The 23,582-nt window shown below is 38.5% G+C and overlaps 4 protein-coding genes, 1 long non-coding RNA gene, 1 other non-coding gene and 1 pseudogene across 21 annotated transcripts; 2 read left to right on the forward strand and 5 right to left on the reverse strand.

Moving 5' to 3' along the window:
• Positions 1-540: 540 nt before the first annotated feature.
• Positions 541-2,668, forward strand: LOC125214028 (reticulon-like protein B2). The gene is made up of 5 exons (XM_048114871.1): positions 541-846; positions 1,377-1,557; positions 1,635-1,776; positions 2,130-2,199; positions 2,293-2,668. The coding sequence occupies exons 1-5, from the start codon at positions 645-647 to the stop codon at positions 2,457-2,459; spliced, it is 762 nt and encodes a 253-aa protein (XP_047970828.1). The 5' UTR covers positions 541-644; the 3' UTR covers positions 2,460-2,668.
• Positions 2,669-2,962: 294 nt separating this feature from the next.
• LOC125214029 lies at positions 2,963-7,593 on the reverse strand (annotated as a pseudogene).
• A 1,014-nt stretch (positions 7,594-8,607) lies between these two features.
• Positions 8,608-12,045, reverse strand: LOC125216432. The gene is made up of 4 exons (XM_048118143.1): positions 11,699-12,045; positions 9,977-10,126; positions 9,533-9,604; positions 8,608-9,446 (listed from the first exon to the last, which is right to left on the reverse strand). Exons 1-4 carry the CDS (start codon positions 11,927-11,929, stop codon positions 8,778-8,780), a joined length of 1,122 nt encoding a protein of 373 aa, XP_047974100.1. The 5' UTR covers positions 11,930-12,045; the 3' UTR covers positions 8,608-8,777.
• A 728-nt stretch (positions 12,046-12,773) lies between these two features.
• Positions 12,774-12,844, reverse strand: TRNAG-UCC. Its single transcript has one exon. It is a non-coding gene; the product is annotated as a tRNA-Gly (tRNA).
• A 113-nt stretch (positions 12,845-12,957) lies between these two features.
• LOC125216190 lies at positions 12,958-16,752 on the reverse strand. 15 transcript variants are annotated; one of them, XR_007175378.1, is made up of 9 exons: positions 16,660-16,752; positions 16,136-16,503; positions 15,947-16,035; positions 15,273-15,659; positions 14,869-15,132; positions 14,672-14,796; positions 14,442-14,599; positions 14,253-14,331; positions 12,958-13,830 (listed from the first exon to the last, which is right to left on the reverse strand). It is a non-coding gene; the product is annotated as an uncharacterized LOC125216190 (long non-coding RNA). The 15 variants fall into 15 exon arrangements; XR_007175384.1 differs by lacking the exon at positions 16,660-16,752 and having other exon boundaries at positions 15,273-15,370; positions 15,459-15,659; positions 16,136-16,225; XR_007175380.1 differs by lacking the exon at positions 16,660-16,752 and having other exon boundaries at positions 15,273-15,370; positions 15,435-15,659; positions 16,136-16,225.
• On the forward strand, positions 14,086-16,756 carry LOC125216189 (aluminum-activated malate transporter 9-like). The gene is made up of 6 exons (XM_048117847.1): positions 14,086-14,583; positions 14,689-14,829; positions 14,918-15,187; positions 15,287-15,426; positions 15,531-15,677; positions 16,145-16,756. The coding sequence occupies exons 1-6, from the start codon at positions 14,292-14,294 to the stop codon at positions 16,754-16,756; spliced, it is 1,602 nt and encodes a 533-aa protein (XP_047973804.1). The 5' UTR covers positions 14,086-14,291.
• A 712-nt stretch (positions 16,757-17,468) lies between these two features.
• LOC125216188 lies at positions 17,469-21,307 on the reverse strand. 2 transcript variants are annotated; one of them, XM_048117845.1, is made up of 3 exons: positions 21,157-21,300; positions 21,001-21,046; positions 17,469-19,984 (listed from the first exon to the last, which is right to left on the reverse strand). In XM_048117845.1, exon 3 carries the CDS (start codon positions 19,711-19,713, stop codon positions 17,749-17,751), a length of 1,965 nt encoding a protein of 654 aa, XP_047973802.1. In that variant the 5' UTR covers positions 19,714-19,984; positions 21,001-21,046; positions 21,157-21,300; the 3' UTR covers positions 17,469-17,748. The 2 variants fall into 2 exon arrangements, with proteins under 2 accessions (XP_047973802.1, XP_047973803.1); XM_048117846.1 differs by lacking the exon at positions 21,001-21,046 and having other exon boundaries at positions 21,157-21,307.
• Between the last annotated feature and the right edge of the window lie 2,275 nt (positions 21,308-23,582).

A 23,582-nucleotide genomic window follows, 5' to 3' on the forward strand; every position in this document is an offset into this window, starting at 1 on the left:
AGGAAAGTGAGTCATCTTCAATGGGACGGAGGGATGGAGGGAGTACTTCCTCCGTTCCATAGTAATAGAGGCGTTTTTCCATTTCCGTCCGTTCCATAGTAATAGAGTCATTTCCCTTTTTAGTAAAAATCAACACATTTTTCCACACCTATTTTACTCTCTCTTACTTTTTTTATCTTCATTTCTCTACCTTTTTCATTTTCCATTTTATTATGTGTTTACTTAACTCACCTAACATAATTTTTTTTAATTTTCGTGCCGAAAAGTTTTGCCCCATTACTATGGAACGGAGGGAGTATTATTTTAGAATAGTGTTTGTGGAATAGACTTACTAAAACATTTAATCATTTAAAATATACTATCGAGCGTGTATGGCACAACACGTATAATCTTCTAGTACATTCCGATACAAACGACATGACAACTTAGCAACAAAGAAAAGAAAATATTAATACTATACCAAAATTCCCGCGGCGAAATCGGGGCCACACAAATCGGGCTATATAATTCAACGCTTCAGATTCATTCTTTCCATCTCTGCCTTTATCCCATTTAATTCAAGATTCATTCTTTCCAAGATTCATTTTTTTTCAGCTAAGTTTACTCCACACACATACACACACACGGAATCTGCGTGAGCTGCAATGGGGGATCATGAACATCACAAGGAAGAGGAGAAGAAGGAGGAGTCGCTGATTGAGAAAATCGCCGATAAAATTCACGATCGCGATTCGTCTTCCTCGTCGTCTGATTCCGACGACGAGAAGAAGCAGTCGCTGAAGGACAAAGTCTACCGCCTCTTCGGCCGGGAGAAGCCTCTTCACAGAGTCCTCGGCGGCGGCAAACGTATCTTTTCCTTTTTCTCCTTTTATTTTTTGATCAAAAAAAAAAAGTTGAGGTTTTTAGTGACTTAATTGCTTATGATTTAATTGCTCTGTTTCAAAATTGTGTGTTTGGGGAAGAAGGGCGAGATTTTTTATTTTTTTAAATTATTTTTGTCGTGTTAAATTTTTGGGGGTTTTCGTCATTTTTTGAGATGTGAACTGCGCACGGATTCCAAACTTGCCTTTTATGGTTCTTGCGATTTTAGCAGAGTTTCATTCTTTCTATGGCAATCTTCAATTTTTGGGGGTGATCGTCAAATGATGAACTCGATTTTCCATTATTTTAATTTTGATTGCATCTTCTTGCTTGTTTATTTATCTGATTTGGTGTTTTGAAAATAAAAATATAAACTTTGAATAAAAAAAACCTTCTATGGCACTAAAGTAGTGGTTAGTAATATACCTACTTTATGGATGCTGATAACTTTATAGCATCATTCAAAATTTACATGAGCTTGCATAATAATGGCTTGAGCCTTGATGGATGTCCAGCTGCTGATGTTTTCCTATGGAGGGACAAGAAGGTTTCGGCTGGAGTGCTCGGTGGGGCTACGGCTGCTTATGTCTTGTTTGACGTGCTCGAGTATCATTTCCTTACGTTGGTCTGTCACGTTTTGATGCTTGGTCTAATTGGTCTCTTCTTGTGGTCGAGCGCGAACACCTTCATAAAGAAGTGAGTGGTCCTTTGTAATGTGGTGGGGTGGTTGGTGTGATCTGCGTTCCGTTTCTTACTTTGTTTTGTTTGTGTAGGTCTGCACCGCACATTCCACAAGTGGTTATCCCAGAAGAGCCTGTAATGAAGTGTGCCTCTGCACTGAGGATTGAAATTAATCGAGGCTTTGCTGTTCTAAGGGACATTGCTTCTGGGAAAGATTTAAAGAAGTTCCTATCGGTATGTACTATTCGAGTGTATTGCTATTGATTGTGTGATAGGAAGTCTATTGCTTACCATGTCCTAATCACCATAACTGATTAACCAATTACCATGCTCATATAACAGCTTAGTTTAGTAGATGCAAGATACTAAATTTAGAATGAGTATGATCTGCATAAGATATGTATGCTTGTTGAAGCTACCTAATGCGGTTCGCAGACAATTAGCAATTCCCAGATAGTACTTTATTTAGGTTGAGAATGATCTGCAATAAGATGTATAGTTAGTTGAATATTAATATATGCTCATTGAATCCGTTCGATAGGTAATTAGCTGGATTTTATGTTAATCGAACCCTATTCATCGTGCAGGTAATTGCTGGCTTGTGGGTTTTGTCCTTGGTGGGTGGTTGCTGCGACTTCTTGACGCTTCTATACACAAGTAATAACCGAAGAAAATACTAGTATTAATCTCTACGAGAGTTTTCCATTGCATATCGAGTTGGTTCTCATGTGATTTTCTTCTTATCAACAGTTACTGTAGCATTGTTCACCGTGCCAATCTTCTACGAGAAGTACGAGGACAAGGTGGACTTCTATGGTGAAAAGGCGCTGGCTGAGCTCAAGAAACAGTATGCCGTATTTGATGCTAAAGTTTTGAGCAAGATTCCAAGGGCGCTGAAAGACAAGAAGAAGGACTGAAGTTGCTTTAGGTTTGCATGTGCGTTTTTGTATGTTTTTTCCTGTTATCATCAGTTGATGTATCATTGGGTTTGGGTTTTATCATATATCCTATGTTGATATGATTACTAGCTAAATACATGGTTATAACTCATAACTTGACTTCACCTTTGTAAAGTATGATGTTTTTTTTTTCTTGACGTATGGAAGAAGTGGTGGTTATTTCTGTTTCTCGTGGTTTTTTTACTGTGATTGTTATATTAAATACCTATAGTTATACCTATAATTACATCTAATAATTTGGGTATTATGTAAGGTCTATCTTTAGAGCTTTTGAAACTCATAAGTCCCATATAATAAGGTCACTCCTTTAGGGGTTTTTTGGTACGATGGAATGGAATGTGATTCTTATTTTCATTCCTCCATTCCATCGTACCAAGCATAAGTTCACTAACTCAATTATAACAAATATCACATGAGATCCTACTTATGATGAGAAAATAAAATTTATTTTGGTGGAAAACTTAAATAAAAAAGTTCATGATTTGATAAACTAAGATCCCGATTTTCAGCAATTATCAACTCTAGCAAATACTACAACATTTATGAAACCAGCAACATTTTGGGTGCAGTCTGTTACAACACATTTTCAAGGCTGCTTTAACTTTATTTAGATCGGCTTCTATCACAAATACATAGTCTCATTCAAAATCTCAGTGATCTTCTCTACAGGAAGTAGGACAACTGTTCCTTCTTCCTTGAACCACCTTCACCGTATGCTTCGTTCCACTGTTTCAACTCCGCCATTACGGACCCTTCAGCAGCAAAGCTAGCTGCCACCTGTTGCCATGATACACAACAATATGCTATAAATCCAGTAACAAAGAACTAGCACTGCACACAGCAGCTGCAATGGTTAACATGACACGTATACGAATCCTTTCACCTTCTCCATGTTCACTATAGAACTATTTCAGTGATTTTGAACTGACAATATGAAAATAGAAAGTAAGTTATCTGCACCTGTTTTTTAGCTTCTCTGAAATCTTCCATATTCAACGGTCTGATCGTGATGACCCTTTCCTTTTTATCTTCTGTATCCGTGCTTAGCTTTTTCCCTTCCTCAGATGCATGCTTCTTTTTCTGGTTCATGGATGCAACAGACAGGTTTTGAGAAAGATAGAGTAAAACTGCTAATATTAGCTTATGTGCATTTCTTACTTGATCTTTTAGCCTCTCTTGCTTGATCAACTCTCTCACTGGTCGGTAAGCAGCAGTTATGCACAAGTTCTACACAATATATATTTAGACGTTAGCAAGATTTGATTAGCACAAAGTAACATTAAAAGCAGTACAAACAAACCTTTAGGTCACTCCCACTGTATCCTTCAGTCGTCGTTGCTAGCTCCAGAAAATCTAAATCTTCATCAACTTTCTCCTTGGACAATAATGTCCTCAAGATCTTCTCTCTGTTTTCGACAGCTGGTAAACCAACCATAATCGTCTGGTCTTCTCAGAGGTAGCATCACTAATTCCTGCAGCGATTCCTTAATCTCATCCAAAGCACCAATGTCTGCAAATGTCACACCAATTTCACTGGCTGGTATGACTTCTGGTCTTATGCGCTTTTCAAATTCATTGTCTGGAATAACTTCCTGAAGCAATCAAGAAAAAGCAAGTGCTGCATGAGGAGATAGAGGGAAAAGAGGAAACATAAGAAAGATAAAGTGGAGCCAAGCTTTGCACATCCACCAAATCATCTAGATGCATTGCACACGCACCTTGAATCTGGACGGCATGCAAGCATCAAATTCTATAAAACTACTGCCATAGTTATTATCTAGTGTTGCAGTCTTTTTCCATGAACTTCGACTGACATATAATGCTTGTTATAATCGACTGAATAAGTAAAATCGAAGATGATAAACAACTATAGGATATTTTGGAAAAGCCTGCAAGCAAAAAATGCCAGTGGCAAATTCCAAACTACTGGAGCTGGTTTACTAAACTTACTGGAGTTTTGGGAACTGGTGATTCTTCACTCTTCTTTTCAGGTGCTACAGCTTCAGCTTTTGGTTCAGTTTTAGCCTCAGCCTAAGAGGTACAACCAAAAGATCTTGAGAGAAAATTCTACTCATACGCATAAGTTACCAAGACAAAATAACCAACCAACTAACCTTGGGCGTAGCAGCTTTTGGTTCAACCTTAGGGGTCGCAGCTTGTGGTTCACTCTTCAAACCAGCAGATTTACCCTTCTGAAATATACTCAACCCATGGGACAGGCTGATGTGAGGCCAAGACAGTAAGTCAGGACACGCTTAATGATTCTTTTTCTTAATTACAAAATATACACATTGTTAAGTCATCATGCAGCTCAACACCAAGATAACATATGGTATTGTATGGAATATGGTTTTCATATACACAGGAAAAAGTACTAACTACCCACCTCTTAGATGATATGACAAGTTTCCCATTTCTGTATTCGGGTTCGTTTGTATTCATCAGATGGTATGAGATAGCTGACACCACAATCTCTTCTATATAGCTGCCTAGGACCATGGTGTCTGCCATGCAGATTGAATCCAAATCATCACAGTCAATATCATTGGCAGCGAGTACCTCTACTATATGGTTTTTATTATCCTTGAATTGGATCATCCTCATATCTTCCTCCAGCTGTGATTGCCAGCTTACTAGATGACTTTTATCTTCTGGGGGTTTTATTTCGATGTTGTAAGGAAATACAGAGGAAATTTTCTCATCAATTGCTCGGTAATCATTGTCAGGATTAATAATTCTTGATCCAAGGATCAGTATGGATCCAGACAACTGCTTTAACATTTTCTGAAACAAGACATATGACCTCTGTGATCTGCACAGGATTCTCTCAACATCCCTAAGATAAAGGACAACAGGACACACTTTTGATGTTTTGACAAGAACCTGCACGAATTGCTATTGGTCACAAAAATGTGTTGTTTGACAATTTTGGAATTAATAAGTAGATACTCATCATACCCTGTAAAGTGTCTGAATGAAAAGTTTCTCGTCAAAACACCAGCTGCTGGTGCGCATGAGGGGAGCTGAAAAGTGGATATCATAGTGATATAAGGCATGTAATACAAAACAACATCGAGTTGAATCCTAATTGGAACTATATATCCAAGTTAAAGAGGCAATTTAAATAAATGTCACTAGTGGAACCTGTGAACTGTCCACTGTCCACAATTTCAAAGTAAGTGACATACTCTGGTTTGTGTAAATATTGTTACTGCAGCTTTGTGATATGTTATCTACATTCATGGTCACCCAATTTTCAATTCAAACCTGGTTTCGGAGGTGAACTAGTTGAACCAAGGGAATCGATGTTTGCTGCAGCAGACGCATTTCTACGCAATTTTGCAGGATTAGGGCTTTCTTGTGTACTGCATATAATAAGCATGACATAAACACATTTACCATTGCACAAAAGTAGAAAGTGTTGACGAATATATAAAAAAAATCTCTAGCACTAACTTTGATTTTAGATCGACTCCGCTGCTTTGCCTTCGTAGTGTACCAGCTGTTAGGTAGAATTCATGATTCAATAGTAAATGGATGTTACACTCGGCTTCATCAGAAACAATAACATCAACCTGTCATACCTGTATTGACCTCCTTTTGTTGAAGTATCGATAGTGATCCAATGAAATCTGACATTCGACTTAGAGTTGTTTCAGATACAGACCTCTTAAAAGACTGCAGCGAAGATGAAAGAAACTGTCACAAGTTATTACAGTTGACGTATAGAACACCGGAATAGTGTCTGTGAGCCAGGTAAAAGAATATATCTGTGCCCTATCAAGATGATAGTAACATATAGGTTGCTGAACTTACGGATCCTGTATTAAGACCGCCATACTTGCTCAGCATCTGTTTAAATGAAACCACTCGTATATTAGAAGGAAATATCCATAGAACTAGAAGTTTAATTCAATGCTCTTTCACTTACCTTCAGAGAAAAATCAGTGACATCTAATAACAGCAACTTCGCTTCAAAATAGTGTGCTAACGCCTTAGCTAGCATTTGCTGATACAGCTCTTAGAAAGAAATAAGTGAAACAATTAATACTTGCGTAAGTTGCTTCGAAATGCAGAAATGAAAAAAAACCAAGACAACAAGTTACCAGCAGGGCCAGAGAGCAAAATGGTACGACTTGCTGGAGAAAGGTTCCGTATGTGCTTACTGAAATCACCTTCTTTCAAATGAACAAAAGCCGCACTGGTTAACAAGACCCTTGTCTGCTCACTGGCAATTAAAAAGAAAAATATCAGTCCAACCCCAATCTATGTTTCACTTCCAGTAAGAGTAGTTACAGCAAGTGCATATTTGCTACATCAGAAACTACTCTGCGAAGATGATTTGCTCCTGAGATTAGGTGGTAGCTCCACATAAGCTCTTCTACAGACCTTTCAAATTTTTCTCTCATTAAAAAGACCTTACATGGAAAATCTGGAACTTATTTTCAAAATACGCATAGAAGTTATTCAAGATAGCTTAGAGAAAGATCCTCCGAGTAAGATGAGTACACACACTTGAACTATTCTATACTGTGACATAAAACAGAGCAAATAAACAAAATTGCAAAAAGTTGAACCTTAGATAGTAGGGAAATTTGTCGAAGGTGACATTGCTATCCCTTCCATTAGAGAGGAGGCTCAACATCTCCATCTCCATAGTGTAGGGAGTGACGCCGACCATGGCGTCGCCGCCTGCCCATTTGCTCACAGCCTGCGATCCCGACGCCAATCCGAACCCCACTCCGACTCCTATCCCCACTCCCAAGGCCGACATCAACATATGCTTCGACTCCATTTCAACACTAAACCAAACAACACCTGATAATCAAATCAAACCAATCCAAACACCGGATATTCCAAAAGTACAAAAAGCTAATCAAATCAAATCAAAAGTACACTTGAATCCGATCAAATTAACTTCAATTTAACCTAAATTGTGCACTAGCGTAGTCACACCAGCGTGAATGCTTCCTCAAGCAATTCAACAAGTTTGATTTCTTCGCAAACCGTCGTGCGCCGCGGCGGCGATAGAGTGAGATGAAATTGGAGGCGGTGGTGGCGGCAGTTATTGAGATATTTTCCTGTTTTACTAGAAATGGAGGCGGTGCTCCCCGCTTTATCAGGGATCGTTTTCTCAGAACGCAAAGGTGGCGGCAAACGTAGCTGCATGATCTGGCAATTTCGACGGCTCCGATTTCGCCTGACCACGTGATTATGGTGGAGTGGTGGCGCAATCGAGATCAGGATGTACCGCGTCGCAAAAAAACAATAATTGTGTGCTGCGCTGGCGTGCTGCGCCGAGCTCAGCGCCCAATCAGGTGGCGATCTCAGAAGATTATGCCATCCTTGCCCCTTATCCCCAACCATTACTATATTTGCTCATCACTCATACTTGTCTCCATCTAAAGCTTTCGGCTTCAAATTATTCAAAATCAAATCTTTAAATTTACGGTTTGTTTATATCACAAAATCTCATGTGAATTGGATGATTCAGGTTAGATATTTCCAAATTCTCACCCGTATGGGTGAGAATATGGGTATCATGTGAATTGGATGATTCAGGTTAGATATTTTCGGATGTCCAAATTCGAAAATCACCAAAATGTCTATCTAAAATCCGTCCCGATATATTTTTGGATACTCCAATACCCGACCCGGGTATCCAAACCCGATGTATCGGGTACCCAAATATCCGACTCTTTACATGTGTTAATAACTGATAAAAAATTTGAATTTTATATAGTAATGGAAATATAGAAATATCTAAATTGACTAATGTCTTTAATGTTTCATTAATTTTGTAGTATAAAACAAAAAAAAAATGGATCACTTTTATTTTAAAGTATAAGATTATTTAATGTAAAATGACTAAACCTAATTTAAAATATGCTTAAAATAATAAATTGGATATTCGGATAATACCCAATATCCATTCAGGTTATCCAATACCCGATTTATCTTATATTTCAATACCCAATCCCATAAAATTAGATAGTGAATATCTAAAATCCGGCAGATATCAGGTCGGGTACGGGTAAATCCAATACCCAATATCCGTATTCCCACCCCTAACAAGAAATATTAGGAAAAAGAAATGAAGCAAGCCTTGAGCACAGGAGAAGATAATGAACTAGAACCTGAATAATAATTTACAAAAATGCAATAAAAAGATTGATACTTATTCTTACAACAGAAGTAATGCAGTCCATGATTCAGATTGGGCAAGAATGAATTCTTTGTCAACTAGTTAGAGAATGGTGAAAGAAATGAGGCATTTCACTTCATGAGATCCAAGAACACGAAGCCATTCCACAGACTGTGCAGGAGCATGGACGGCAGCAGATTCCTCGACCTCGAATACGTCACACCCATCACCACCCCAAGAAAAATAAGCGGCAGCATTCTCTGTACATTGAAGTGTGCCAATGCAAACGCGACGGAGCTCAGTAGGATCGAGGACCATACCGGCATGTATTTCGTGAGAGACGGCAGGAGGAAGCCCCGGAACACAATCTCCTCCCACAGGGGCGCGCACACCACGAGCACCAGTGCGTACAGAGACATTGCGATCGGGTCGCGGGCCATTATCGACTGCTCGACACTGGACAGGGTGATGGGAGTGGAGGGAAGTACGGGCAGCAAATCGAGGTTGAATTGCGAGAGGCGGTTGACCAATGGGAACATGAAGCATCCGAGCAAAACGTCGAACATCCAGTTCCCTTTTAGGCTGAACTTGAACCAATCGGATGGGAGGGGACGGAAACGTGACAGGCAGCGGTGAAGGATTAGAATTCCAGCTAGACCTTCGGTCACGTCGGTTAGAAGGCTGAATAATGCCTGTCCTCTAAACGTCAGTGATTCCTTGCTGAAGCCAACAATATGAGCTCCAAATGGAATCAACCATGACCCCACGAACCAGAATGACAATATCCAGAGCAGTGTTACCTATGTCACCAGTGTAATGAAGCCACAATATTATTTTTCGCTCCTCCCATTTTATGCATCGTACAAAAATTTTTTATGAACCTTACCTGTAGGATGGTCTCTGCAGTCCATGGTACAGTCCAAGGTTTCCCAATCACTTGAAACAGTGCATCTACAGCCTACACAATAAAAGCCAAAATGTAATTTTGAATTAAAAAAATTAGGATTTAGAATTCAAGGATCATCCTAGAGGCTTGGATTTCAAAACTCAAAAATGGAAATGATTTGAAGTTGCAATTGAAATCGTTATTAAAAAACACCAGAATTTCATTATTACCCTTCCCATTTACTAGGTTAACAGATCTAGGTAAGTTCAGGGCTTAACAATGTTTTTAAAATTTACCATACAAAAATAATCTATGTCCTATTCATTCAACATAAGCATCTAAATGAAGAAAGGTTTTATCAGGTTCTCAACGCCAATCAGCACTCGTAACCGGATAATTATCTCCAAAGCCAAGAACCATAAAACAAGGGAAAGGAGCCCTAACCTCTTTCAGACGTGTACCCCAACTTCTTTTTTCGACAGTTGGCGTATTAATCTCTGACTTCTCTGGCTCATGCAGAAGTTCACCAGCAGACTCTGAATTTGGAGAATCGGGAGACGATTCTTCATGCCGAAAGCACGAGATCTTCCATTTCTAAAACACAAAGAAACCAAGTGAAATACATAAAAATAGCAATTATGTTCATTGCACAAAGCACTACATCACAAGGAAATGAAACCATGTTTAGCAATTACTCCCCCTGTCCCATTCAAAGTGTCTCACTTTCCTTTTTGAGCTGTCCCATTGCAAGTGTCTCATTCCATTTTAGGAAACAATAAGGGCATTTAACTGTGTATTTAGTTGTGTAATTGCCTTTGACTTTCTCTCTCCCTCTAAAAACACATGCGGGCCAATGCACTTTATACTCTAATCACCTTTTTCTTAATACCCGTGCCCAAAAGAAATGAGACACTTCAAGTGGGATGAAGCGAGTACTATTCTCTGCTAAAATAGCTATGCAAACACACATGGAGTGGAAGTCAAAACTGAATTTTATGAGATTATTTATTTTAATGTGTAAGGAGAATCTACTCTCCTAAAAACATTCAATAGCCAGTATGATCATTCCCAGTTAACTGAATTTGGTTATCTCTCTGAGACCTAAGTTGGTTTGCCACCTCCACTGAGTTTTAACTGAAATTATTGTCTATGTTTACTTAGTAATAGCATAACCACAATTTAATAGATGTTTACTTGAAACAGTTTAAATTACATTAAAATAATCAAGACAATTGTGTATAGTTCTTTCTGGAGGTGGCACCATCTTCCCTTCATGATTTGTTTTTCTCCATCTTATCCATCCACCTACTCCGTAAATATATGTTGAGATTTTTCCTTTCATTCTGTCAGTAACAACCTTAAAAACCAACCAAATATCACATCCCACTATCACCAATACAACCTCCTATCCGCGAAATACTTTATTCACAACTGCTTGCAACCCAAATGTCAAGATTTTTAGCAATGCCAAATTTGTACCACTGAATTTGCAACCCAGACAAGAACACCTCACTAACGTCCGGGAAGTAAAAGTAGGGTCATTAAGACTATTAAGTCGATAATAGACAGTAAAGACTCCTGAGCCATGCCAGACTTTATCACCACATCTAACAACCATAAAGGCTAAATAAAGACCGATTACTCCGAGTGATATTTTTGCAATTATGCAACTATACGCCTATACAGGGGTTCACTGTGTAATGGTTTATGCCACACAAATGACTTTGTATTTAGGAGGGGGCGAGGTCTCAGAATTTCCACAATCATCAAAGACACTCATCAAATAGTACAAGACAACAAATTATATTGCTGATGAAGATCCAAGTTGATGAACAACAAAGTAATAAGTATGAAGTGTTCTGATATAATCAAAAAGGGCATAAAGCCCGACTAATACAAAACGACATCCATAGATAACAAGACTGTTGCCGTCAGACACATGTATAACTATGCAAATTTCTGTAATTATGGTCAAAGATTAGCTTTTTATGAGCAGCATCAGTTCAATCGCATAAAATAAGCTATAAACATCTCACATGACCATTTCAATACTTGAATAGCATAACTTCGCCTTAAATCACTGATAAAAACCAAAAATTGACAACAACAGGTCCATCAAAACACCAAACACATTCGACCCCAAATGTATCCCCAAACACTATTTACCTTAGTTGAGAAGCGGGAATGGGTTTCCGAAAGCCGAAAGCTGAGCGCAGGAGCAAACAGAGATTTACCGGTGAGTTTCGATGCCCTAAATCTGGGACTGGAGACTGGGAGCTGAGGGATTTGGGGGCGCTGAGGTAGAGAGTGAACGCAATTTGAACTCAGCATCAGATTAGTGTTGCGCTGGCGATTAAAAGCCCTAATTTTAGGGACGGAAAAAGAAATCGAAACCATGTGTTTGGAGCATTTTGCAGAGCACAGAAACCCTAAAATTTGCCGATTTCGTTGTTGGTTTGTCTGTCGACGGAGAAGAATCTATAATTGGATTCTCTATAATTTCTATGGTGGGAAAAAAATATAACATCCAATTTCTTCGTCTAGATTTATTTCCAAGGTCTTTTTTTTTTCTATTTTTTATAGGTTGCTGGAATAATCTGAATTCTAGCTATCATATTAAATTATTAATTCAAGAAAGTCATCTTGAGGTAATGCGAATTGGATTTGCTGAAATTTTTAAAATTGTGAAATTTAATGTGGTCAATATTGGAGCATTTAAAAGATTAGGCACATGAAATGCATTGATTTTGTTAACTATTTATGCAATTTTAGACTTTTCGGAATAGAGAATTTAACAGTTTGAATTTTGGATTTTTCGGACAAATTGGATTTTATACTTTGATCATGATGTATAGCTTCTTTCTTTTTTTTTAGGGAGAACCTTTTTTTTTTTATCACAATAATAATGATTTTAGAAAAGATAAGTACTTTATTTTAGTATATACTATTCCCTCCGTCCTCGATTAGGAGTCACACTTTGATCGGGCACGAGTTTTAAGAAATGTAAAGAAAAATTGGTTGAAAAAGTTAGTGGAATTGTGAGACTTATATTAGTTTTATAATAAAATGTAAATGAAGTGAGTTGGTGGAATGTGGGACCTACTTACCATTTATGGTAAAAATGAAGTGTGACTCTTAATTGGGGACGGACCGAAATGGAAAAATGTGACTCTTAATCGGGGACGGAGGGAGTATAAATTATACAGTATATTTTTGAGAAAAAAAACTGCTTAGTTATATATGCGTTTGCCGGGAGTCGACCCGGGTCTATTGCTTGGAAGGCAATTATCCTAACCGTTGGACTACAAACGCTTCTTGATTTATTTGTTCCTACTATTATTATACATTTTATGACATTTGCATAAATTAACCCTATTTTTTCCTGTGTTTAACCAAACAGAGAGTTTTGGAGTAACCTGAAATACACTAGTGCAAAATGAATTACATGTTGGCTGGAATATTATTTGTAACACATGCATGAATATATGTGATAAATAGTGAGGAATACACATGGTATATTCCTAGGTTGTTATGGTACTTTCAAGATCCCAAGTTGTCCTCATGCATCATCACAATGGAACCAATTGCTGAAGAGCTGCTGATGCATGAAGCTGCGGTTGATGCACATTCAACGCACAAACAAGACAGCGTAACAAGCCCGTTTCTTTGCCCTGACAGTAAGCCGGAGTTGAGATCATATATCACCATCACACTCCCACTTTAGCATACAGTGTGTTTTTGGTTTCTTGATGCTGCTTTGGAGTTCGGTATAGTCTGAAACATCAGAATATGTTCTGTTGTGTTGTGTTGCGTTGTGTTGTGTGGTAAGTCAGCCCAAAATCAAGAAGATACCTCATCATATGTATCTGATGCTTCAATTATTACAACCAACAGCATGTGTTCAATTCAAAAACAAATTCATCAAATATATACCAAATGCTTCAGGTCTATAACAGAACAACAAGCATGCATCATTCATCCCCTATCTGTAGTCAAAATCATATCTCCATACTCTTCACCAACCCTTCATTATCATTTCTTTTAGTGAATATGTGCTCATATTCAATTATTTCCAGGAATAGATCTAATCATAGCATCTCTCACAAACCGGATAACACGTAAGAATAGGTTCGAATGTGGAATTATTGTGAGGATAGGATTAACACACAAATGGTTTGTGGAAGTATGGGGAGAGCTTCAAATGCTTGGACATTGTTGAGGGAATGAAACATATTCCAATTTCTATGATTACAGCAACTTGCCATCAATAGGCCTAGTTCTAGATATTTTCACTGCAACTGTAAATATGTAATGAACTAATTTGATAGATAAAAGAAATGAGACATGTAATGAACTGACAATTTTGCAGCATCTGCATCACAAAACTAAAAGGCAAAGCATGAAAAAAAAAACACTCCATTTTGTCATGATCTGTGAAATCAGCTACATATGATGTCAATGGTGTTTCTTTTCATTAAGAATGACATAAGAAAGATATTATGCAGAGCATAGACAATGAAGCATGCATGGTCTGCAATAGCCTATTAGATTCTAATTCTCCATTTATGCCACATTATTGAGGTTTAAGCATCTTTTTATCCAAGTGTTTAGCTCCATTTTCCCATCTATTATTGCTGTATTATTCTATTTTTCCATGCATCAACCACTTAGACAGAATCCCCCTCTTTAAATCACATTCATCTCTCCCATTTTCACTCACCTCGTCGTCCCTGATTTCCAACAAACATTTGGTTGGAGAATGAATGGGGCTAACGGTAGCTTTGAGATCAACATGCCTCCTATCAGCAAAGAGAAAAAAGGATCAGAAGCTAGCAAGAAAATTGCTGAGAAATACAGCTGCAAAAGCTTCATTCTGGAAGTGTGGGAGTTTGGCAAAGAAGACACCAACAGAGTGACGTTTTCGCTTAAAGTGGGGCTTGCAGTTCTTCTTGTATCTCTTCTGATACTATGCCGGGCGCCTTACCAAGTTTTTGGTGCCAGCATTATCTGGTCTATCCTCACCGTTGCCATCATGTTTGAGTACACCGTTGGTACGTGCATGCAAAACTACTATGCATAATACATACACAATTACAGTTTAATACATGCTACAGTAGAGAATTTGAACGATAAACTCACTGGCATTATGTGTGAAGGTGCAACTTTTAATAGAGGATTCAACCGTGCACTAGGCAGCCTTCTCGCTGGAGCCTTGGCCATCGTCATAGCAGAGTTAGCCTTGAAAGCAGGACAAACTGCTGAACCTGTTATAATTGGTTTCAGCATATTCATAGTTGGTAAGAAGAGTCAAAACCTTGCAAATCTGGAATCCAAACCTCGGTTTTCTGCCTACTAACTATTAAGCCACCTTGTTGAATGACACAGGAACTGTGACATCGTTTATGAAGCTGTGGCCATCTTTAGTTCCATATGAGTACGGATTTCGAGTCATACTTTTTACCTACTGTTTGATCATAGTTTCTGGATATCGCATGGGGAATCCCATCATGACGGCCATGGACCGTCTCTACTCGATTGCCATTGGAGCAATAGTTACAGTTGCAGTCAATGTGCTCATCTTTCCTATATGGGCTGGGGAACTGTTGCACAAGGAGATTGTTAGCCACTTCGCCTCTCTGGCTGATGCTCTTCAAGGTACAGAATTCAATTATATTGCATCGATAAAATTCTAGAATAAATCAAATTTCAATGATGCATGATCTTTGCTTTCTCATTCCACCTAGTGATTTTCAGAGTGTGTGGGGAAGTATCTGAAAGATGACGGATGCCAACATCCCGAGTTTACAAAGACTGTGATGGATGACTTTCCTGATGAACCTGCATATCGAAAATGTCGATCCACATTAAACACCTCAGCAAAAATAGAATCACTGGTACTCACCACCATCTTTATGAGGATTGGTACAAATTCCAGAGTCATTCAGCACAGGAAGATGATATGTGTTCATTTGTTTGTCTTTATTTATTTATTTTTCAGGCAAGTTCGGCGAAATGGGAGCCGCCCCATGGTAGGTTCATCCACATCTTTTATCCATGGTCGGAATATGTGAAGGTGGGTGCAGTCCTCAGATATTGTACATATGAGGTCATGGCTCTTCATGGTGTTCTACATTCAGAAATTCAGGTCTGTAAACTTATCATCTAGGATTGTTTATGCAGAAATGCTGTCAAAACTAAACAAGGCATTTCTCTATTAATATTTAAATAAATTAAACAAAAATTATGTGATTCACTGATTCTGGTGCTTGTGAGCTAGAGAATCAACTTTATACTAGTATATATATATATATAGAATAATGACTAGAGCATTAAGTCACAGTATTTGTAGCAATTCTTGGTGTCTTCTTAGCTGAAACAACAGAAAAGTTTGCAAAGAATCAGCACATAGATTACCTTGCTGATTATTCTCCACAGAATCATATTTGTAACCAGGGTCAGAATGCGAGCGAATTTCCTATGAGCTGTTTCATGATAGATATATTCTGCAAAGACGAGACGTATGAACTTAGTTAGCATTGATTAGTCAAAAGCAAAACTAAAGAGAATCACATTTCACTCTGACTTGCTTCCTCTTCTACTCACTGTGTCCAGGCACCATATAGCCTGAGAATCGCATTCCAGAAAGAGATTGAAGATGCAGCAAGAGAGGCGGCAGAGCTAGTTCGTTGTCTGGGAACAGACATATCTAACATGCATCGAAGCCTCAAACCATGCCTCCTCAAAAAGGTCCATAGCTCTGCAGAAGCACTCCAACGCGCACTTGATATGCACTCGTACATCCTCACATCTCATCACGACCCTCCAGATACTTCATCTAAGGCACAGTCGAGGCTCTCTCATGCACTGTCATCGACCTTCTCTAATCTGTCAAGCCACATGGGTGATCTTGACAACAAGCTTCTCGAGCGCAACAACTCTGACCTTCCATCCCCACCGCTGCAGGAGGAATCCTATCATGAGACGATGAGAAAACAATCAAGAAGGCTCCATTCCTGGCCCTCGAGAGAAGTCGATGCTTTTGAAGACGAAGGAAATTTCAGTTCAGGTTGCATTCCGAGGATGAAAGCGCTAGAGAGCACTGCCACTCTATCACTTGCAGCTTTTACCTCACTGCTCATAGAGTTTGTGGCCCGGCTCGACCACTTGGTTGAGGCAGTTGATCAGCTCTCAAAGATGGCAAGATTTGAGCAGGAGGCTCTCTAAGTAGGAAACATAGTTACATATGTTCATTAAAGCATATACAGTATTGATATTGATGTACAAGGTATTGTTATTGGATTCTAAATGAAAATCAATCAGTTTTACTTTTACCTACCTAGTAGAGTAAAATCCTGTTGGTTTCATACAAGTGGATTCCTATTAGTTTTTGAGCATATTCTGATATGATCTTTGTGTTGGGTATCAGGTTCTGCCTTAGGTTATTGGGAAGCTTCTTTTTATGAACAATTGGTAGGAAAATAAAATAAGAAACCTACTTTTGTGCTCGAATCAGTACCACTTTGCAGAGATTTTATTTCCACCTTCCATCTAGTGTAATGCTTCATCTTGTCCAACATTACTAGATTAGCATTAGAATCTATATTAAGTTGAATCTAGCAAGAGGCATAAAATCCAGCGTCACTACTGAGAAAAAGTATTCAGAAATTATGAACATTTCTGACAACTCGAATCTACAACTAGATTTCCCAATAACCTCATCATATATACATACTTGTTACTAGCCAAATCAAAACAAATCAAACTTTTTGCAAAGCTAGAGCTTCTGATAAAAGCTTTCACAAAATAAGATAACCCTAATCAAAATCACATTGCACGTGCATACATTTCCAGAGGCAAATCAGTTCGAAGCTTAAGTTCTCAAACAAACGACGAGTAAACAACAAGAAACAAGAAAGTATGAAGTCCACAAAAACGATTAAGCATAAAACCATAACTTTATTGCTACAACAGAATCTCTGCTTGACCCTACAACATTGATCCGGGCCGCTAAATGAGAGAGACAAACACATTTAGGTATTTACATAAAAAAGAGTACTAAACAACAATGAAGCAGTTTCAGTTCCCCTTATTATCACACATGCGCCTAAGTTGCAACTATGGCAAACAAACAGAGACTAGTTTCTCATGGAGAAATTAATAATACATATCTGGTGAGACTGCTTTGGAGATATAAGAAAGAAGGTCCGGGTGGGCCTTTACATCCACGTCTGATGCGTCATGAAGGACTTCTCTGGGTCAGATGGATCAACCGTGTGGTTGCTTCTAGCAAAGTTGAAACTAGGACCACCTGCAAACATTGCAATAAGATTCCCTCCGTGCACCCTTCCTTCTGGGAGCTTACGTGCTGAAGAGCTACTTCCGACATGCTGATGTGCTTGCTGGTCGCTGAAATAGCTCCAACTGCTGTTGGATGTCACCAAGCTGTTCTCCATCTTCCCAATGTCATCAACTGTGAAGACTGATTGACTGGTTACAGAATCTGGAACAGTTATTCCTATGGTTGCACCACCGTGGACCCTCTTATCCTGGACCAAGCCACCATGAGACCCGCAGAGTCCGGTTTTACCCCTAGCAAATGTGTTGCAAGGAGCATCACCTTGCCCAAACTCGTAACCAGGATGACCCCAGGTGCATCTTTTCCCTCCACCATGGGCCTTGCAGAAATCAGTGCTTCCCTGAGCACTTTTACCACAGCCTTCAAATTTGCATCTCTTTCCACCACCATGGCGAACACAATATTCAGTACGTCCCCTGGCGCTCTTGGTGCAATCTGGGATAGCACACCTTTTACCTCCCCCATGTGCTACACAGTAAAGGGTCCCTCCATGCACACTCTTTGGGCAAATTCCACCCCCTTCGAATGAACATCGCTTTCCACCACCATGGCCTTTGCAGAAGGGGGTGCTTCCTTCTGCACCTTTTTTGCACTCTGGATATGTGCATCGTTTGCCACCACCGTGTGCCTTACAGAACATAGTACTTCCTTGAGCTCCCTTGTTGCATTCAGGATACTGGCATCGTCGACCCCCTCCATGGGAGATGCATAGACCAGACAGGCCTTCTGCACTCTTTTTGCAATTTTCTCTCTGGCATCTCTTGCCACCACCATGACGAATGCACAATCCGGACTTGCCTCTAGCAGCCCGGCTGCAACCCTCATGAGAGCATCGCCGGCCACCACCATGGGCTATACAGAAATCAGTACGTCCTTCAGCACTTTTTGTGCATCCTAAAAACTCACATCGGCGACCACCACCATGGGCCTTGCAGAATGCAGTTCGGCCCTCAGCTCCTTTATGGCATCCAGTACGCTGACACCTGCGACCACCACCATGAGCAATACAGAGACCAGATGCTCCTCTTGCTCCCTTCAAACATCCCTGAAACTGACATTGTTTAGTACTACTACTACGCTGCTGTTGTAATTGCGTTATCCCGGAAGTACAGGTGACTGAGCTTTTTGGTGTTGTAATTACACTCGAGGAGAGACCTGGAGATGTTGACTTCATTGGTCCTGACTGGTCTAGAAAGCAAATGTTTTCCTCATTGTGGGGAGTCAGTGATGGGAAAAACGGACTTCCAAGTGATCCTTCATCTGCATTTAGACCTCCATTGTCGGTAACCATCTTGGTAGCATTTTTCAGCACAGAGGAACTCGGATAAACAGTTGTAATATCAGATACAGCAGGCTGACTGAAGAGGCTTAATTGCAGATCGACCTTAGGCCCATTTTTCAATGATTCCAAACTAGGTTTTTCTACAGCTGATGATTTATCACCACCTAGATTTAGAGTGAAGTCCAGCTCTATATCCATTGAAGACTCCCCTTCAGTTTCCTTGGCTGAAGACATTGAAGTGCAGGCAGTTGCAGTACTCCCCTTACTGTCTGACGAGCTTGACGAATGACCAAGGTTGAGACATAGCAGAGACTCACCTTGCTGATTCATTGGATCACCTACAATACCCCACTTTCGTTTCACCCCCTTTGAAGCAGATGTAAAAGGGGTTGCATGACCAGGAGAATCAAGTCGTAGGGTTGTGTCCGCACAATACACAACTTTGGCTCCAGTTCCTCTGATTTGGATGGGACTGCACAGATTCTTGAACGCATCCGATTGAGGGTTAGCAGCAGAACCCAGATTGTAGAATCTGGCATCCATGACCAAATATCTAAAGTACCAACACACTTATTTTAACAAAAACTCAATTCACAAAGAACAGTCTGCCTGACTTCCGGGTATTAGGAAATTATATACAGAACAAAGGTTAGATGTCTCTGAAAGAGTACACCGCACCCCCACTGACAAATCCAGATGTATCACAGCGATCCATTCTCTGTTAGAAGTTCAAATTTTCCGTAATTATCAGCAGTAACACATGTAAACTGCAGATGAATTTCACTTCTGAAAGTACATAAAGCAGCAGGCCATCCTGTACAACATAAATATATTAGTGGGTGGACAAATTACTGTAGTCAAGAGTGCTATCAAGTATCAATTACGTTGAATATATAGCAGCTAACACACACAATTTTGTACATGACTTCATAACTATGGTAGTTCCAAAGAGAATTTGTACAATCGTGAAATAATACTTCCTAAAAGAAAAGAAGTAAATTATTGCCATTTTTTCTACTCAAAAGAATCAGAAGGAATTTTTTCTGAGAATAGAACAATTTCCGTGAATATTTTCCACTTTCAGACAATAGACAGATGGATTGAATTGGAATATCATGGGTAATAATCTGGTGATTTTGTCTTAGAAGGCATAGCATGAATACATGTAGTACTATAAAGGAGAGTGGACTAAGATATGATACTCATATATCATCTTGCTGTTGTCAAGAGAGGCCCCAATTAACTTAGTATTCATCAACATGTATAGAGATCACCCCGAAAGTACATAAACACTTGTATGTTGTTTAGAGAGAGCAAAGAGCCCATACATTTCATGTCATCTCGAGTACCCAAACCACCAATCAGTAATAAAGAAAAGCAATCTGACACCAAACAAAAGTGGCTTTTTCTCTTGGTCATTGATTCTATCCAGTTTCTTATCTGTCTAACTTTTTTATCTTTTGCTTGGGGGTAGCCTAGACTATAAGCAAAGATCTCAGCAGAACATATCATCCACATTTATGCTATACGGTTGTGAAAATGAATCAAGGTGAAAGGCGCAATAAGCTCAGAAAATTGATAATTTTCTCTATCAATTTTCTCAATTCTCGCTACACGAAATCAAATAGAGTTGTAAAACGAATCACTACTAATTTATCTTTGGATGCAGAAAAATATTTCAAAAAACTAAGCAGATCTATTTTGAGAACGAATTCCGCATCAGAGAACAGATATCCCCGCTCACACAAACAAATCCATTCAACGAAAAAAACACACACCACAGCAACAATAAGATAAATGAATTTCAATAAGTTTATCCGAAACACGCACCGGTAGCAGCAACGACTGTAGATGTCAACAAATTCAGATAGCAGAGCTAAAATCAGAAACGGAATCGATCAATAATCAGCTTCAGGAAGAGAAACACAGAGGCAGGAGCGCAGAAATAGCATTCAGCAATTGAGAGATCGGTCAAATTCTTCTTACCTGCTGGATTCAATCGGTAATTCAGCTGCGGAATAAAACGAATCTGTTCAATAATCAAGAGAGAGAGAGAGGCAGAGATCGGAGAGAAAGGGGGAGCTAGGGCTTGGTGTGCGCCGGCGAGGTATAAAAAGAGAGAGGGGTGTGTGATTTTGCGGATTTTCGAGTAAATGTATATATATATGGTTGAACAGTGAGTGTGGGAAAATTGGTAATTTCTCAAAATTAATCAACGGACAGTGACAATCGACGCGGCAGGTTAAGCCGTCTTACTTAATTTAGCAAAATGCTCTTATTAATATTAATCTCCCTCTAATTATGCACTCACTATTCATCAAATTATGGTCTATCTTTTGAAATTATAGATTTTGAAAATTCTCAATTATCTCAAGACTTTTTTTTTTTTTGGTAAATACTCCCTCCGTTCCAGATAATTCGTCACAGTTTTCCGTTTCGGTCCGTCCCACATAATTTGTTCCCCTTCACTTTTACCATTTTTGGCAGTGTACCTCATATTCCACTAACTCATTCCTACTCACATTTTATTATAAAACTAATATACAAAGGTAGGACTCACAATCTACTAACTTTTTCAACCTATTTTTCATTACAATTCTTAAAATCTGTACCCAGTCAAAGTGACCTGAATTATCCGAGACGGAGGGAGAAAATAATAGCGCAAAGGTGTATTAATTTGGTAATATGGAATACTAAGTGATATCGTTTTGATACTAAAAATAAATTTGGTCATATGAAATTATTCAAAAATTTAAAAACAATATTGGATTAAGATTTCTCCATCACATAGCTACTTTTCTCATCTTTTAAGTGGGGGTTGTTGAATCTCCCCTAAATTTTATTATATGACAATTTCACTATTCCTTTTCATCGCATTTTTCATCTTTCTTTTCAATTTTTAGTACCAATTAATATATTTTTTAAATTAAAAATAAAATATGATAAAAATATTTTAATACAAAATGTGGAAGCAACTAGTAAATTAATATAAAATATTTTCTTCATTTCATAAGGTGAAACTTGAAAGCATTGAAAGGAGGTTTGTGGCGATACGACGTTGGATGAGAGCAGACTTTTCGTAGCATATTACGGCTGCCCCCTTTCGCGTTTATAATTAAATAAAATAGTTGGATTAAATTAATAATAATATAAAATAGTTTTGGTGGCATATGATGATTCAGTCATTTAAGAGTGGGGAGCGGCTCGTCACCGCTCGAGGTGCGGTTGGTGGGCCCCGCTTCTGCCTGACTTCTAATTAACAGCTTGGATTTGATTCCCCGCCTCTGTCGACACTTACGAGGTGCCTCTTCCTTTTTTTACCGGTTTATTCATTTCATTTATTTTTGCTATTCCAAAATAAAATAGCATCAAATCATAAAAAAAAAAATACTCAGTTCATTTATAATTATTAGTGATTTATAATTATTAGTGATAGGTTTGATGAGGGGTGTGTTACGGTCTTTACAGCATCTTAGTGTAAGACACAGCACAAATCACAGCCCTTGGATCATTAGATTGGATGGTTGTGATTAGTTACATTATCATACTAAAATCTACATTATTTGTCGAGGTACATTATTAGACTAGAAATGTACTACATTGTAAGACTAAAACTGTACATTATTAAACTAAAAATGCTACATTATTATCCGAGCTACATTATTAGTCTAAAATTCTACATTATTAGATGACACGTGATATTAATCTAACCGTTAGATCATAGGATCCAGTGGACTGCAAGTATTTTGAGTTTTACTTATACTTAGCGTTCTGACTTGAATAAATCCTGCTTTGATAATAAATGGATTTAAGTTTTAATGTAAAATTGTTAGAATAAAAAAGAAATAGAGATGAAAACTTTTAAAAAAATGAATAAGAAGTTTTATAGTTGTTTCTGTCTCATTTGACTCGATACTGCACTAATATGGGATAGGTGAAGTACTATCATTCTTTGGCTAAATAACTATTTTGTCATTAATTCATGGGAATTAACCTTCAGAAATCTGAGGTAACAAGTTTTAGGTGTGAAATAAAAAAGTAGTGGAGTAGTATATGAGGACAAAGTTTATAAAAGTGATATGCGGTGGCGACAATCAAATAGATCCGTGAGATTTTCAAAGTTTCGACGCCGCGGCCGAGGCTACGTGTCAAATAGAATCGACCAAAGCCAATGTACTAGCTTTTGTTATTGATTTGTAGCTTATAAATTCTTTAATGGAAAGTTCAATTTGTATGTGATATAGATTATAGTGATAAAAGTGAGATTGCACATTTCAACAATTCCATAGCTATATGGTACTTCATCTTTTTCCAAGAGGGTGTGTTCTACTTTTTTCTCGTTTATTAAAGTTGGTGTTTGCTTAAAGATTTAAGAGTTGTCCCTTTTAAGGGAATGCAAATTGCAATCATAT

This window comes from Salvia hispanica, chromosome 3, assembly GCF_023119035.1.
Source record: "Salvia hispanica cultivar TCC Black 2014 chromosome 3, UniMelb_Shisp_WGS_1.0, whole genome shotgun sequence".
NCBI classification, from domain to species: Eukaryota; Viridiplantae; Streptophyta; class Magnoliopsida; order Lamiales; family Lamiaceae; genus Salvia; species Salvia hispanica.